This window comes from Alternaria rosae (assembly GCF_020736505.1).
Source record: "Alternaria rosae strain MPI-PUGE-AT-0040 chromosome Unknown BKA58scaffold_6, whole genome shotgun sequence".
NCBI lineage: Eukaryota > Fungi > Ascomycota > Dothideomycetes > Pleosporales > Pleosporaceae > Alternaria > Alternaria rosae.
The window spans coordinates 2,482,182-2,497,812 of NW_025763575.1; the positions used below are offsets into that span (position 1 = coordinate 2,482,182).

At 51.9% G+C, this 15,631-nt stretch overlaps 6 protein-coding genes across 6 annotated transcripts; 1 reads left to right on the plus strand and 5 right to left on the minus strand.

Annotated features, from left to right (window-relative positions):
- Positions 1–525: 525 nt before the first annotated feature.
- BKA58DRAFT_412456 (putative glycosyl hydrolase) lies at positions 526–2,174 on the plus strand (the record flags this gene model as incomplete). Its single annotated transcript, XM_046172354.1, has 2 exons — positions 526–1,561; positions 1,612–2,174. The coding sequence occupies 2 exons, from the start codon at positions 526–528 to the stop codon at positions 2,172–2,174; spliced, it is 1,599 nt and encodes a 532-aa protein (XP_046024735.1).
- Positions 2,175–2,376: 202 nt separating this feature from the next.
- Positions 2,377–4,335, minus strand: BKA58DRAFT_318271 (amidohydrolase family-domain-containing protein; the record flags this gene model as incomplete). The annotated part of the gene is made up of 1 exon (XM_046167665.1): positions 2,377–4,335. One exon carries the CDS (start codon positions 4,333–4,335, stop codon positions 2,377–2,379), a length of 1,959 nt encoding a protein of 652 aa, XP_046024736.1.
- Positions 4,336–4,905: 570 nt separating this feature from the next.
- On the minus strand, positions 4,906–5,713 carry BKA58DRAFT_412461 (SGNH hydrolase-type esterase domain-containing protein; the record flags this gene model as incomplete). Its single annotated transcript, XM_046172355.1, has 3 exons — positions 4,906–5,352; positions 5,401–5,523; positions 5,576–5,713. The coding sequence occupies 3 exons, from the start codon at positions 5,711–5,713 to the stop codon at positions 4,906–4,908; spliced, it is 708 nt and encodes a 235-aa protein (XP_046024737.1).
- Positions 5,714–8,553: 2,840 nt separating this feature from the next.
- Positions 8,554–9,800, minus strand: BKA58DRAFT_441265 (uncharacterized protein; the record flags this gene model as incomplete). Its single annotated transcript, XM_046173806.1, has 3 exons — positions 8,554–9,163; positions 9,219–9,460; positions 9,507–9,800. The coding sequence occupies 3 exons, from the start codon at positions 9,798–9,800 to the stop codon at positions 8,554–8,556; spliced, it is 1,146 nt and encodes a 381-aa protein (XP_046024738.1).
- Positions 9,801–13,354: 3,554 nt separating this feature from the next.
- BKA58DRAFT_317477 (uncharacterized protein) lies at positions 13,355–14,529 on the minus strand (the record flags this gene model as incomplete). Its single annotated transcript, XM_046167628.1, has 2 exons — positions 13,355–14,299; positions 14,407–14,529. 2 exons carry the CDS (start codon positions 14,527–14,529, stop codon positions 13,355–13,357), a joined length of 1,068 nt encoding a protein of 355 aa, XP_046024739.1.
- A 138-nt stretch (positions 14,530–14,667) lies between these two features.
- On the minus strand, positions 14,668–15,428 carry BKA58DRAFT_298530 (heterokaryon incompatibility; the record flags this gene model as incomplete). Its single annotated transcript, XM_046166903.1, has 2 exons — positions 14,668–15,156; positions 15,207–15,428. Coding segments are annotated over 2 exons (711 nt in total), but the record flags the coding sequence as incomplete, so codon positions are not given.
- Positions 15,429–15,631: the final 203 nt, after the last annotated feature.

Here is a 15,631-nt window from a genome sequence, read left to right on the forward strand (position 1 = left end):
GCTGTGAGCGCACCTAACAATGTAAGCGGTACCCACTGTATCGCGATCACAGAGCGCATACTTGACACACTCGCTTCCGTGCAAACATGATGTGTCGCTTGTCAGAGCTGTTGTGGATAAGTGTAGAGGCAGTGCCGGCTGCCGCGTGTGTCGCGAAACGGGCGTGTTGTTTTGTTGAGAGGCCCGAGATTTGCCCGTTGCGGAACGCCTTGGCCCCGCCAAGCCTTACCCCTCAATCCTCCATCTCCCCCGTGTTCCTCTCACGATAGCTCGTCCGAAGGTCTGGACCATCACGAGATGCATCCACACATATTCTGATTCGAGGAAAAACGAGCAACAGTACTTTTACGCGATCGGGCTCCGACTTGTCGGCCGTCAAAATGCTCTCAGCCTCAGCAGCAGACGCGGCATGCGGCTCATAGCGGAAGATGGCTGCCGGGGTGCAATTGGCCTATATACTCAATACTTTGAGCCTCATCCCACATTGAATTTCCCAAACTCAAAATTCAGGTAGCGACTTCCGCCATGAGCGCTTTCACCAACCCTGTCCTTCCTGGTTTCAACCCAGACCCGTCCGTCGTTCGCGTTGGTAGCGACTACTTCTGCGTCACCTCGTCATTCGAATACTTTCCTGGCGCGCCCATATATCACAGCAAAGATCTCATCAAATGGAAGCTAATCGGCCACGCTCTCACGCGCAAGTCACAACTGGATATCAAGACTCCTGAGCCGGGAGGTGGCATATGGGCGACAACCATTCGTTACCATAAGGGTACATTCTACATCATCACCAACTCTTTCGACCGATACAGACCGCAAGCCGACGATCGCGTATGGCCCCGAGGCTTCTACGTCAAAACCACCAACATCTGGAACGACAGCACGTGGTCTGAGCCTGTGTACTTTGACCAAATTGGCTTCGACTTCGACCTGTTCTGGGACGACGATGGTCAGGTATACTTATCTTCCACCTACAAAAAGCTTGACCGGACTCCTGGGGGCAAGTTGAAAGACTTTGCGATACATATATCTATCATTGATCTGGAATCTGGTACGTTGAAGTCTACGCCTAAGATGGTTCGGGAGTCGGAGTCTGGTATAGCAGAAGGCTCTCATCTCTTCAAGCTGAACGGCTACTACTATCTCTTCACGGCGGAAGGAGGCACAGAGTCTGGGCACTGCGAATATGTAAGCCGGAGTCGAGAAAGCCCTTTCGGACCTTGGGAGAAAGCACCACATAACCCGCTTTGGCGCAACACGACAGACGACGAGATCCAGAATACTGGCCATTGCGATATTGTTGAGGACACCCAAGGCCAATGGTGGGCCATGTGTTTAGGCGTGCGACCGAAGAAGGAAGGTGCTGAATGGCGGACTTCGGTTTTCGGACGCGAGTCAATGTTACTCCCAGTTCGTTGGGAGAATGACTGGCCAATCTTCAACGAAGGGAAGCCGGTCACATTGCAGATGAACGGGCCGAACGAGTCCACTCTTGATGACGACAAGGCTTGGAGGGACGACTTTAGCGGGGTCAGACTCGGCCTTGGCTGGTACAGGAAGAGTAAGCAATCCAAGAAACTGACATACAGTACAAATCTAACACACCTTTAGATACACCTGTGAAGAAAGACTACTCGATGACGGTGCGACACGATTCTCTTACCTTGAATGGCGGCCCATACACCCTCTCGATGCCCGGATGTCCGACACTCTTCTTGCGAAAGCAAAGGCATTGGCCGGTGGTATGGGAGACCCAACTAGATTTCCAACCGAACGTCCCACGCGTCGAGGCCGGAACCGTATTGTACTGGAATCACACTTGCTACTCTAGCATTGGCATTGCTTTCACAGATCGCAACGGCCAGCATCAGCGGATCCTTCGACTTACTCGTCCTGACATGGAAACTGTGGAGCAACCCATCTCAGAGAAGGGTGAGGTAAAACTCACCATCGAGAGTACGGCTACGTCCTATCGGTTTGGCTATCAGGAAGTCGGTGATGCGGCCCAGCAGAGGGCTGAATGGACATGGCTGGGTGAGATTGATACCCAGATCATGACACGCCACCCATACATCGGCGCGCCTTTTACTGGCATGATGATGGGCCTGTATTCGTATGGGGAACTACAGCCTGTACTTACCCCGGCGCATTTTGCCTATGCCGAATTTCGGTAGTTCTAAAAGGTCATTGTCCCGTGTGAGGATGACTTATCTTACAACCTCCACCGCAATTTAGACACACATCATGTCACTCGTGAAGTAATCTGAGTAAAACCTTCTTACAATACGCTATTTGCAATGCTAATACTGGGAGGGCTACATGGTCTGATTGACAGAGATATGTCGGGCGATACTACTACCAGATGGCTACGCCACTTCAATGGTGTACGCACTCATTCCTCTTCCTCAGTCTTGCTGCATTCACGGCTCCCTTCATCGACACCTGCTTGCGGTCCAAACCGCCGATTGCCTTGCGATCCTGAGCGACACTCGCTTTGTCATCGTTAGGATATTTGGCTGTGATGTTTCCAAACTTCTGGTCAGCCTCTTTGGCAATGTACACCACCTCACCTCCCACCATAGTGAGCTGTACACGTTGGCGACCAATCATCTCTTCCGGAACAGTGAAGTAGTCGTTCTCCAAGACAATCAGGTCAGCAAATTTGCCAACCTCCAAGGATCCAATGTACTTGTCGGCCCTCAGGAACTTGGCGCCATTGATGGTGATGGCGCGAAGAGCAGCCTCGCGGGAAATCCCTTCGCCAGGAAACGTACCATTATAGGGAGCGCCCTGAGATGCCGAAGAATGGGGATTGCCAGGATCACCTGACCGCGTGACTGCTATCTTCAAAGCGAGAAACTCATCGAGAGGGTCAACTGGCCAGTCACTTCCGTATGTAACAGGACGACCAGCTTTCTCGATCTCGGCATAGGCTTGCAGGTTCTGGCGGCGGTATTCGGCTAGCGATGGGAACGTGTTTGGAAGGTATGACGGTGCGAGCTGCGACCACTGGAAGCTCATGATGGCATCGACTTCCAACTCCTTGAACCGGCGCCAGTCGTCCTGATGAGAGAGCTCGTCGTGCGCTAGACCAAGTCGGAAGTCGTGCCCGGGGTGCGCTTTACGGAACGACTCGGCAGCGTCAAGACCAACTCGGACAGCAAGGTCGCCATCGGCATGAAGTTGCGCATCTATACCGGCGAGGAAGAAGCCCGAGAGAGTACGTGCAAGGATCTCAGGTTCCCAGTATGTCTTCTTGAGTGTGCTTGGGTCTGGTGCCCATGTCGTGTTAGACCCATTGACCATGCTCCAGTATGGCTCGATGAGAGCTGCTGTCCTTGCTGGATACGTGATGACTCCATCCAAGAATGCTTTCACGGCCTGCCATTTGAGAGATGGAGTAGGTTGCATTGTAGAGTTGTTGTCGAAGCCGCGAATGAGCTCGACAGTCTTAGCCACCAGATCTGGCACTTCGGCAACGGAGCTTGGGGCGTCGATACGGTAGTCGAAGTAAGCTCGTGCGCTCAAGCCTCCTCCCTGCTGGACAGCCTGAAACACCTGGTCGTACTCGGATAGTGCCATTGCCTCCTGGAAGGTGGTGATCCCCGACTGACGTAGCAGCTGCATCGCAGCCAGAGCGGCCTTCACGGCCTCTTCTGGTGAAGGCAGAGGTATGCCAAGTAGATCAGAAGCATTGTCTTCAAGTACGCCTGAAGGCTCCTGGCTTCCGGGTAGCCGTTCGATAACGCCATTGGATGGGTTCGTAGTCGCCGCGGTGATGTTGGATATCTCCAAAGCCCGAGAATTTACCAGGATGGTGTGGTAGTCGCTTGATCGGACGACTACTGGGCGTTTTGTCTTCAACACATCGATGCTTGTTTTGTCGACTGCCCCGCTCCGCGATGTAAGAGTCGAATAGTCCACATTCACCGCTTCCATCCAAGCATCATCCGGTTTTTCGGGTTCGTCGTCAATGCAGCGCTGGATGTGCTGAAGAACTCCAGCCAGATCGAGCGGTTGGTAGTTGAGATCGCATTTCAGGAGATAGATGCCGCCACCGAGGACGTGCATATGGGAGTCGATCAACCCGGGAATCGCAGCATGGCCTTGAAGGTTGACTACCTGGGTCGTATTGCCAATGCGTAATTTGGCATCATCGTTCGATCCGACAAAGGTGATGACACCATCTTTGACTGCCAGCGCGTCGACCTTGGATGAGTATGCGTCTAGCGTGTAGATGGAGCCGTTGTGGAATACGGTGTCCGCAAAGGATGGCTCTCGTGCTGGTGCGGCGTTTGTTGCAGCATACAGCGCTGCCGTGGTGAGTGTTCGCATGAGCATAGTGATTCTAGAGGCAGACATAGAGAAGCTGGTATGTAGGACTTGATGGTGAAAATGTTCATGTTCGGTCTTGATATCATATATAAGAAATCATCCATCATACCGGTGTTCTCAAAGTCCGTAGACCGGGAATCGTATGCATTCGGCGCATACGATCGGCCGAGTGTGATGTTGTACGTCTTGCCTAGACAGGAAAGTACATGCGTTCCTGTAGTTGCTGATTGCTACGAAGTATCGCCGACAGCCTCATGTTCGGACATCTTGGCGCTTCCGAACCTTCAGCGGCAGCATCATCGGATGACATCCCACATAAGCAAATGTCGCACGGATATACGTACGAGAAGTTCCGGGGTTTCGGAGTCCGGAGGAGAGATTGTTTGTGCAATTTGAGGATAACAGGTATTTCTTGCGGAGTGAAGGCGCAGCACAAAGCAGCGCGCAGAGCCTGCATACATCGAACGCTTCGCAGAACCTCACGCATCAGCGCTATATATACGTCTACGGCCAGTGGAAAACAACAAGCACCGTCTCCCATAAGTAGGCTCCACACACTGTCCAGGCATATCAGCCTCTAATGGCGTCCGCTAACGGCTGGAACCACGTCTCGGCCAGCTTCTTATTGCCGGCATCATTTGGATGGACGCCATCGCCGGTCATAGTCTTCGTGTCGAACCCACTCCACGCGTCTACGACCGTGATGGGGCTGTCTGCAGTCGTCTTGGTCGCCGCCCATGCTTCAATCGCAGCGTTCAGGGCAACGACACGTTGCCCACACTCAGCGCAGTTCGAAGGGTTCATGGGAATGATCTCCGCGGCGAGAATCTTCATCGTGGGTTTCGAGGTGCGCATTTGGTATACGAGCTTGCTGAACGCAGTAGTGATCTCTTGGGGCGAGCGGCTGCTCCAGACGTCGTTCGTACCGAGGTGCATCATGACGATGTCGGGTTTGGCGGATGAGAGCCAACCGGGGAGCTGGTTCTGGTTTGCAATGTTTATTGCTAGGAACCCACCCTGCCGTTCCGGATCAGCCATGCAATGAGGGGAAGATGATAAACTTACATGTCCCTCGTTCTCTCCGTCGTATGGAAAGCCACAGCCCTGGCCGGCCAAACTGCCTACGAAGTCGGTGTTCTTGATACCGGCCTCTTGAAGGTTTTGCCAGAGGTAAGCCCGCCAGCAGCCCTATGCTATGGTTGAGTACGTATTGCAGTAGTTTCTGATGCAGAGTACATACTGGGCTACCAGTGATCGAATCGCCGAGAGCCATGATCTTCACCGTCGATTGGCGATTTGTTAGTTCCATTGGAGTTGCTGATGCTGTTACTGCCAAGGCTGCGATGGCCAGCGATGCCGAGCGGATGGTGACGCGCATGCTGGCAGACTTGTATACTTCTCGCAACATGTTGGACGGAGCGCAGCTTCGGGATTGTTATTAAATGCCTATGTAGTGCAACCTTTGTTTCTTTCGCGGTGAACACGAAATGTACACTGGAGGGCTTAGCTCCTCTTATCCTAAGAATAACCTGGCTGGCCTAGATGAAGGTCTTGGTATGTTGTCTAGCTGGCGGTAATGACAGCCTTTCCGATGATCATGGGGTGCTCAATTCCAGTATTCAGATCTCGCTCTGCGAAAGGGCCACGGACAATGGCCTCAGAAGTCGCTCCATGGATCCACAGTTCATCTAGATATGACGCACCCCGCGATATAACGATCAATCTTGCACGAGAAGACCCACCAATGGAAGTTGTCGAAGAGAAGGTCTTCCATATCTGGTGTACTCGCGTTGTAACTGGAATGCATCGCTCTATGCAGGTGCGACGGCCAAGTTGAGGTGGATGAACAGGTGCTATATGCGATGCAACCAGCGCCCCGAGCTCCGCGGCGAAGTGGGATGACAACTACATGTTCACGTCACAAGGCGTGACAGGGGGAGACACGTGTACTGCTAATGGCGATGGTGTTGTCGCAGACGATGTTGAAATTTGATGAGTGTGTGTGTGAGTGATGCGAAGAAAGGCAGTAGACGGCTAGGTGGCACGATGCAGCGGCGCTCGAGGCCCGAAGCGGGTCGCGCACTTCCCCGCTGCCCAGGCGGTCATCGACACTAACGGCAAAGGATTCCATCGAACGATTGTCACATGCCCAGGTACCTACAACGTAGCAACTGAGCAAAGACTAGTCATATTTGATTTATCGTATTCGCCAACCCCGAGAACGCATTTCACCATGTCGGATGATAGCCCCCGAGCCGTAAATAGGTAGTCTTGCTGAATGACGCAGACCTCAACGCCACAACAGAGCGCTATCTCCGGCCAGCCACCTTATTTACATCTCATAGCGAGCGGTCCGAAAAATAATGGAATCTGAGCTCTTGCTCAATTGCAAATCCCTCAGCGTGATACCTAGGTACTTTGGGTTCGTGAAGAAGGTAAGAGATGTACCAGCCTGCTGTCTCATTACCAAACCGCAGGTTGAATCACCTAGATAAAGGCGCACTCATTCATGGGGCTCAACATCAAGGAGACAAAGGACCGTTAGCTTGATAGTGGTACACCTTTTTCCCTGCGTGTTCTGAATAGACTCTAGTGGTTATGCTAGACGCCTTCTTCTTGTCGATCGCAATGTTACGACAACCGCAGAACCAGTACGGTACAGAATGTGTAATATCTGAAATAAAGTTTGCACACTTTGCGAGGGTTTATTTTACGCCATCTAAATAGAAGCTTCGACGATATTCACATCCCGCTAGACGCTACAGCTGCTTTCGTCGTGCCATGACATGTCAGATCTGCGATCGGGCTGTGTTTGAGTTTGTAACCAACGACGGTCTAGGAGGACGGCTCGGACCTCTGGGTATACTTGGAATTGGGAGCCGTTGCAAGGAAGCCCTGAGCGGAATGAATGTACATGAATCTTCCGCGACTATGGGTACATGCTCGCAAGACGTTTCGCCATGGGTTGCGGTGCAGAATCCCGATCTAGTCCGCATTTCGGGTATAAACTCGTCCCGTTCTTGACATGGCAAATTGAAAACTCCCATCGATGAGTAAACACTGCACATCTCAAGCCGATGATCTAGTGGATGGTCACCGTTGAGCGTGATGGGAAGCGTCACAGAACATTAGCGCATTGACGAACCCACTCGGATCGTCTCAAGACATAGTGTCCTCCTGAGAACACTAGAAGCGGCCCCTTGGGCACGTCGAACACTGATGTCCTTCCATACAGACCAGCTAAGGCACGTCGGTCTTCAAAACCGCATCAAACCCGGTAATCTGGCAGCCCAAGGTCGTCGGGCCTTCTTGTGCCGGTTTCCGATCTATGTATATGAGAGATGCGATTCGTCTAACACAAGGTGTTTTGCTACTGTACTCAGCTACGCGAAGACGCACGGGTACCCGAGCACCAATCCCACGGAACAGCTCCCGACAGGCATCGAAGAGAACATCGACTCGGTTCGCGGACCGATTACGACGACTCTATGCAGCGGTAGAGATGCGTCCGCGATTCACGTTCGCGAAGGAGACACGACGGGTATAAGAAGGCGACCGGCATGTTGAAGCGCAATCGGGCCGTTACCGAAGTGCCAGCCTCGAACAAGCTAGCGAGCGATAGCTCTGGAGATGCCGCTGGGTGATCGACAGCCTCATCGCCATCGTCGACGTTGAACACCACAGGGAGCATCTCCGCCAGACGCGTGGCTCATTGTTATGCAGACGACGGCGGCTGATCGGTTCCACGCGTGCACTGGTGTTGAGGCCTCATGCTCTACTCAATTAGGCAGGCGTCAAATCGTAGCTCTGCGCTCAGTTATTTCACTCTACGTATCTCAATGCGCTATCCAAGAACCCCTTGGACAATGCTTGCGGCATTCCATACTCAAGCCTTCCGGCGGGTAGCGCTGCATTCTCACCCGCACACAGATTCGCGGCTAATAGTGGAGGCCAAGACTGCGATTAGCCATTCAGCGCGCGGCGGACTTCGATTGGATAAACGAGTGGTGGACAAGAAAAGAGGCGTTTTGCGCACTGCATCAGCGTGAAGAGTAGATGATAACCGAGATGCGTTCCCTGCAAGGCGGCACGTCGCGAGACACCGTGCGTGGTCCCGAGCCTTGAACACCGGATCGCGGGATGTGGAGGAGAGGAGATGAGGTGGTTCATGCGTATGCAATTCTCGAGAGAAGTGGTTCAATTCTATCTAGCAGTCGTTTAATGAAGTACTGACTTGGGCTCAGCGACGAGATCTTTCTGACTCTCGCTGTCGCTGATACGCGAGCTTTGTTCGAAATGCTGCTCGAAATGTCGCGAAACGTAGATGCTCTTGCCATACATGCCTCCTTCTTCAGACGTCGTCTGATATGGCGTCGTGCTGCCTGGTCTGCCCAATTCATAATCATCGTCGATGCGTCTTGCTGTGCTTCTGACACCAATTTGTTTTGTGCTGGCTCCAGTTCCTGTGCCATTTCCATATGCTGCTCTGCTGGCGTTGAGCGATGAGGAGAAGCCGGGAACGATCTTGACGACCAGTGGCTTGAGCGCGGGGAGCGATGCGCAGACGATAGCGAGGTTCATCTCGATTGCGGACCAGTAGGCTGTCGGTGCACTGTAGTAAGTGTTGTCGTCGGGATGTGCGACCAGGACAACGAGAGCGTGGAGGCGGAGGATCGATACGACACAGACAAACCAACCGATAGTGAGGATGGTCAGAAGAGCAATCTTTTGGCGCATGGCGATTTGCAAGGTCCAGATGACGCGAACGGGAAGGAAGGCGACGAGGAGATCGGTTACGATGTTGATGCTGGCGTTCACATACCAAATCCTATGATCTAATGAGCATTGCGCGTCGTAAGGCTGAGCACTTTGGTAATACTCACGTCTTGTTGTCGATACACTTCGAAGTCGGCTGCTCCAGGATCTTCCAGTAGGCGTGGATTGGGACGCATGTGAAGATTGAAGTGATGATCGTAGATACACCCCAAAGAACGCACACGGCCATGACGATGTGGAGTGGAATGCGCATCTCGCGCACAGTAAAGATTCGGCCGTACTGCAAGAGAATGGACACTTTGGTGAACATAAGACTAGCGTTGTAGCAAATGATACTCCAGAACAAGTACTGGGATACATTAGCTTGGAAATATGCAGAAGGTATGATTCCTCACCTTCAAGATGATTTCAACTCCGGCCGGAAACTCGATCAGTGCGGCGTGCTTGCCGTTTCCAGCATTCGCCTGCATAATCTGAAGTATACCGGTGGCAATGGAGAGAGCCATGGAGACTACGATGGTGTAGTCTTCCCATCCTAATGCTCGCCCTAGGTATCGAAGCCGAGTGAAGAGACGTAGGCCAACGCAAATCACCGCTATGCATGTAAAAGCAACGACGATAGACTTGGTGAGTGGACCTCGATCGTCCTTGGCCAAGGCAGCCGACTGTTCGGGTGTTAAGGGATCCATAGCTGTTGTGAAGAGGAACAGACGATGCTACACGTAGCTTGTCGATATGTCGGACGGGCGTAGTGGAGTTACCAAGTCACACCTTTACATATGTATTCGCAGTACCCCGTGCGTGGAAGAGTACATGTGTCAGGCACTGCGCCCAGAGGTACCTGCACTGCAAGCTGCACGGACTAGGGTGACAGTTCACAAAAAACCGGGAGACTATGTCGTTTGAGGAGGCATCCGAAACTCAAAAATGATGGATAAACGAGACCCTGCTAGCAGTTGTAGGGAAGATCTGGGGGGATGGTGTGCCTAACGGAAGAGCTAGACTTAGCAGACGGCAAGAAGTTGGCTTAGCCAATGAGACTATGCACTCGTCCCTGCACACGTAAATACTCTAAATTCGAGGGGTACATTTCCGTAGCGGACCGTCGTAATGAGCAAGACCTGATCATGCGGCATACGAACTCACTTGCATTATGCAGTCCATGCGTTTGCCATGGTGGATGGCGATCTTTGCCGCTAACTGAATGTCTTCCAAACCACGAAGTCGTCCCTCGGTTCACCGAGTACAAATCATGCAAGTGCTTTGACGAACGAGCTTTCGCGTGGCGCAGTCTGTATTACGCAGAGAATTGCCTGGGCTGAACACACAACGTTCGTTGCTGGGCGGGCCAAGTCTGAACGGAAGCGCTTTCACCATGGGGTGAGAGCTTGGCACAAAATCGTTTGTGCGAACATGTTGCAGTTGTTTCTTGTATCATTAGGTAGAATTGGTATTCCCTGATCGTATCTTGGTCATGTCTTTGGCGAACCTCTTAGCCTTCCATGAACATGATGTGCTCACATGCTGTGGGTAGGACGGTGCGGGAGAGAATCTGACTAGGGTACCGTTCGAAGATGGTGGCGTCGTGTAAGAGAGCCACCAAATACCGGCTAATTTGGGTGGTGTAATCTGCCCGTAGTCCTAGTGTGACACTAGAGCAGTCGATAGCGAGTCCCGGTGCTCGGAAGTATCCCTGTGGATCGGATTCCAAACTCTATCATCTTTAGCTGCCTTACCGCCTACCAGCGTGCTGTGCTCAGGTCCGCCGTTCAAGAAAGGCCCTGCGAATAACTGAGCAGACGTATACAAGGAGTAACGCTGGTCTTCCGGGCCGCCTTTGTCCGTGACTCCGTTGCATTCCAGAGCCTCGATTGAGATAGACTGCGGTTATAATGATGAAGGCGCCACGCCACGACTCTGGCATGTCCGGATTCATCTCAACAGGCGCGGAAGGCCTCGCAGATGTGGTCGCCTCCTTGTGCATTGCCATCTCGCCTGACACATGCCTGTTTGGTACATTGCTGAGTCTTGCTACCGATCAGCCATCACACAACACCGCAGATGAATGTCATTCTGACATCCCAAGCAATGCAGTGTGTGTCGTTCGCGTGAAAAAGGATCTCTGAAGGATCGTTGGTGAGGTAACGTCCGTTTCAAGCTCGAGTACTGCCTCAGGAACGACAATCCCGTGCAGATATTGTGCTTGTAGCGGCATAACGCGGGGTGCGACAGGAATCCTACAGCTGAGGTGCGCCCGGACAGGGTCGGTTAGAAGGTTTGCGCTACGTCAGCGTTGCAGCAAGACGAAAACAGGGACCATGCGACACAAGCGGGTTCGTGAGTTGCTTTCGCAATACGAGTAAAGTCTCGTAGACGTGCGTCATGATCTTGCGATGTAGAGTGCGTGCAAGCAGGTGGATGCCTCGCAAGGTGAAGGTAACGGGACCTCGGAAGCATCCCATGAAACGTGATCTCAGCCGGAACGGGTCGATAGCGCCAAAGTTCCCCTTGGAACACTAATCCAGTTCGAGACCGCAGCACTGATTCCGTGAGAGCTGACTTCGAAAACCGTCCATGCATGACTCCAGGATGTGTCTTTACTAGCCACGCGGATCTTCGAACCTCCTCAACGATGTAAACTTAGCGTGCGTATCTCTACTGCAACGCGAACCGCGTCGTGGCACGTATGTCGATCGCTGTTCTTGTCCCACAGTACCGCGCCTCTGGCACCTTCACGTTCCAATAGCTTTAGTATGTATAGTCCAGGGTCTTCCTAGATCCTGCACGAAGATGCGTTCGCCGTTGGATCGACGGCATGGCATCTTCGCGATTGACAATCTAAGGAAGCGAAAATGGCGTAAGGCGCCCCGCATTGAGCTGACCAGAGCGAACAGTCCAAGCACAAGCCAACGTCTTCTGAGCAGTCTCGAAGCTTCAGTCCAACGATCGTCGGCCCCTGATCTGAAGTCACTGGTCACCACTTAGAGAGTCACACACCTTCGAACCAACATATCACTTCGCATTGACATACCAGTTCATATCTGCCAGAACTTTAAGTTCTTGATGTCAACTGCATTCCGCCATTTCGGTTTCCACGCGTTTGACAATGCTGTGAAGAAGCACAAATCTACTACATACTGACCGTGCCACTCGAATCACGTTGCTGAGAGGACATGTGAAGCGCGAACTGGCGCGGTAGGTGCTGCATGATACCCTCTTGGATGCCAACATCATAGCTAATCATCCGGGAATAACGACTAACACACTTGCCATGGACTCAAGGCGGTCTACGAACGCCAGGAGAATGGCCTCAGCCTTCAGCTCGGTATCTAAACTCTAGAGGCGGGCTACCCAACATTCAAGGCTCTTATGTGCTGGCTAGTTTGACGCCTCGCAACCCATTCACCATTATCTGAACTCCAAGAATAAGCTACGCATGTCGCTTGTCGGATGAGCCTCCGCCGGCATACGATGTACGCTGAGATGGACGATCTTTCGACGACAATCCACGTTTGTATGGACTGCACGCATCTGTGCTGCCTACAAAATCTAATCACAGCCATACGACCAGCATAGAACTGTGTGATTACTATACGTGTGTGCAGTTTCGGGCTCACTAAGGTAACATAGCTGTAAATGGCACCGTGAGCTCGACATCATGAAAAGCGCAGCCATACCAATACCGAGAAAGGTTTTCGAAGGTCCTCGCGGTTGACATGTAAAAGACTCTTGGGACTTACGACTTTTATCTTTAACGAGTGAATTCTATCACCTATACATTGAACATACAATAAAAAGAACTGACTTACATAATATCTCTAGTAGACATCAATCTAAGTTTCGATCACCTGGGCTGCCCGTTGGATAGCGCCTTGGCGCAAGTCGCTCTTCCCTTCCGCGTTGAGTCTCGCCAACCTTCCACCACAATTTGTACATCGGCATGCAAAGACGCATGCCCGATTATTTCACTGCACAATTCTGGACCATGGCAACGTCATTCCTCAGATGGTGCATCGCAAGCCGCACAGTGCACGCAGACTGCAACAGATGGGCGTTTAGTTCACGCCGCTTACACGCTCACATTCGCTAAACACCAACTATAATACCATCTCATACAAGGAGAAAGCCAATCAAGCCTGCAGCCGACATCAAGGTGAGAACATGCAAAGTAGACAATATAACGTCAACGTAGGCTCCGCGATATTCGATGTCTTCCTTGAACAAGCTGATACGACAGGAAGACTCACTGAATGGCGCCCGCCATATCTTCCTTCCGCCGCGCTACCAATCTTTTCCAGGTTTCGAAGACCCTCAACTTCAAGGAAAGATTCTCGGAGAACGAGATCAACTCTTTCTCACGACGCTCGAACCCAAGCCAATCAATTCCACGGAGGCCAATGAGAGGTTTATCCAATGATGACAACAAGACTCTTACCAGGTAGTCTACCTGTTCCTGTTCCAAAGACGCATCCCTGATTTCGAGACCAAGCTTCAGGTAACCTCGTCCAGGGCGCCTACGATGCTGCTGGGGTACTCTCGTACCAGCTCCCGATTGGACCGTTGGTGTTAGGAGAATATGGCGTTTGTTTGGTAGCAAAGACCACATCTTAGAGCTTGTGCCTGGTCGTCTCATCTCAACGCACTGATGAAGGTCCTGAGTCGAAAACGCCGAGTCTCCGTTATGTTCGTGGAGCTCTTTCAAACCGTCAATCAATATGCGCGTGAACGACTCAGGGCCAGGAGGCATCAAATCACAGCTGTTTATCAACTGAAAACACCTCGCAGTCCCTTGGTCCCTGTAGTTGGAGCTGCTTTCGTCGTTGGACACACGACGTATGTTGCCATTACTCGCATACTCTGTGTCCAGTATCGCAAGAACGTCTCCGTCAATTTCATCCGAACAGAGGTAGTCTTCCGTTTTGTACCAGTTTATCTGACCACCACTGGAAGTGCCGCGGGCCGTTGATGATTCCAAGGACGGTAAGAACTCCAGTCGACCGGCATTCTTGTAGTGGGCGGAATGGCCCGTATAGAACACGATCAACAAATTACCAGGGTGATCGTACGTTTCGACGAACGTGGTCAAAACTCGATCCATCTGATGTTGTGGTTTGCTTCGGTGGTTGAGTTCAACAACGTCAGTCTTGAAATGAAAGCGTTCCCGAAAGACACGTTCGAGCTCCTCTACCTGTGGTGATGTCAGAGCTACAGTGTTTGTCTCTTTCAAAAGTCCTGAACACTCGTGCAAGAACTCTCGACGGTACTGGAATTCAACTTGAATCTGATATCACTTACTTCGTCGCCGGTTCGCAACTCGTCCAACTCATCCGACCATTTCAATAGCAACACTGCAACGTTTGCATAGCCTGTGGGTGTTCCCATGTTCCTGGCGATCGCTTCAGCCCACCAGTCCTTCATCGCCACTGAATGCTCTTGCGCCCTGTCGCTTGCAGACTGTTTCAGCTTCGAGTTACTTCCTTCTGGGCCAGAGAGCGTTGTTTCAAAGGCGTCCGAAGCGCTTCTTTTGCGTGAACTATCAAGTACCAGCTTTCGCTCAATCTCCGATTCAAGGCGATCAAATGCATTTATTTTGCCTTCTCCGTATATAGGTGGCATGTGTATGTCGAAGAGGCCAAGTATAGAGTAAATTGCGTCCTCTTCCCGTTTGGTTTCCCGCCCAGCTGCCCAGGACATGCGCTCTGCTATACTGAAATCTGAGAGACGCAGCGGGGAAGTCTCCAAAGCTCGAGAAGAAATAGCTGTAGCGTGACGGATGGCCTGCGACAGTGTTTGCTTGTTACCTAGGCGTTCACCATCAACGGTGAAGAATTCAACGGAAGATGGAGCAAGTAGTTCCTGTAGCGTCCAGCCTCTGGTGAACCATTTGCTCTTCTGGAACGCAGTTTTCCAAGGCGATCGAGGCGGAGCTGCCACATCGGAAAGATAGACGTAACATCGGGCTGATTGTTGATACCATGAGAACATGGAGTTTATCGCTTTCGAGAGTTCTACGCTATCTTTCTTATCGATGCAGCACGTATCCACCTGACAAGAATTAGCCGATGCGCGAAGCAAGAAGAACATCCTCAGATTACCCAAAAATATTCCAGTCCATCATTGTCAGCTTGGTTGGCACAAAAGTGTAATTTGGCATAGCCTTGCTTTTCTTTACCTCGGCCTTTCATGATGTCTTTGAACGACACTTCATCGTTATCAGAACCCCAGGTATGTGACAGTATCGCGTAGGGCGGCAGCTGTCTGTCGTCATAGTCGGCAATGCTGAAATCGCCGTTGGTCTCACGCCGTAGAAGGTGCATGTTGTAAAAGCAGTGGAAGGAAGCTGATCAAGTCGACATCAGAGGTGGTCGCAATGGAAATTCGCAGATAGTGCGCTGACAGCAGCGAAGGAACGAAAGATAACATGATCAAGTCAGCAGTGGCGTGGCTTTTCCGTTGGGGGGTCGAGGTGCATCCTTCTGAAAGACATGGGTTGGCGTCGCGCGAAGCTGAAGTGGGGCGG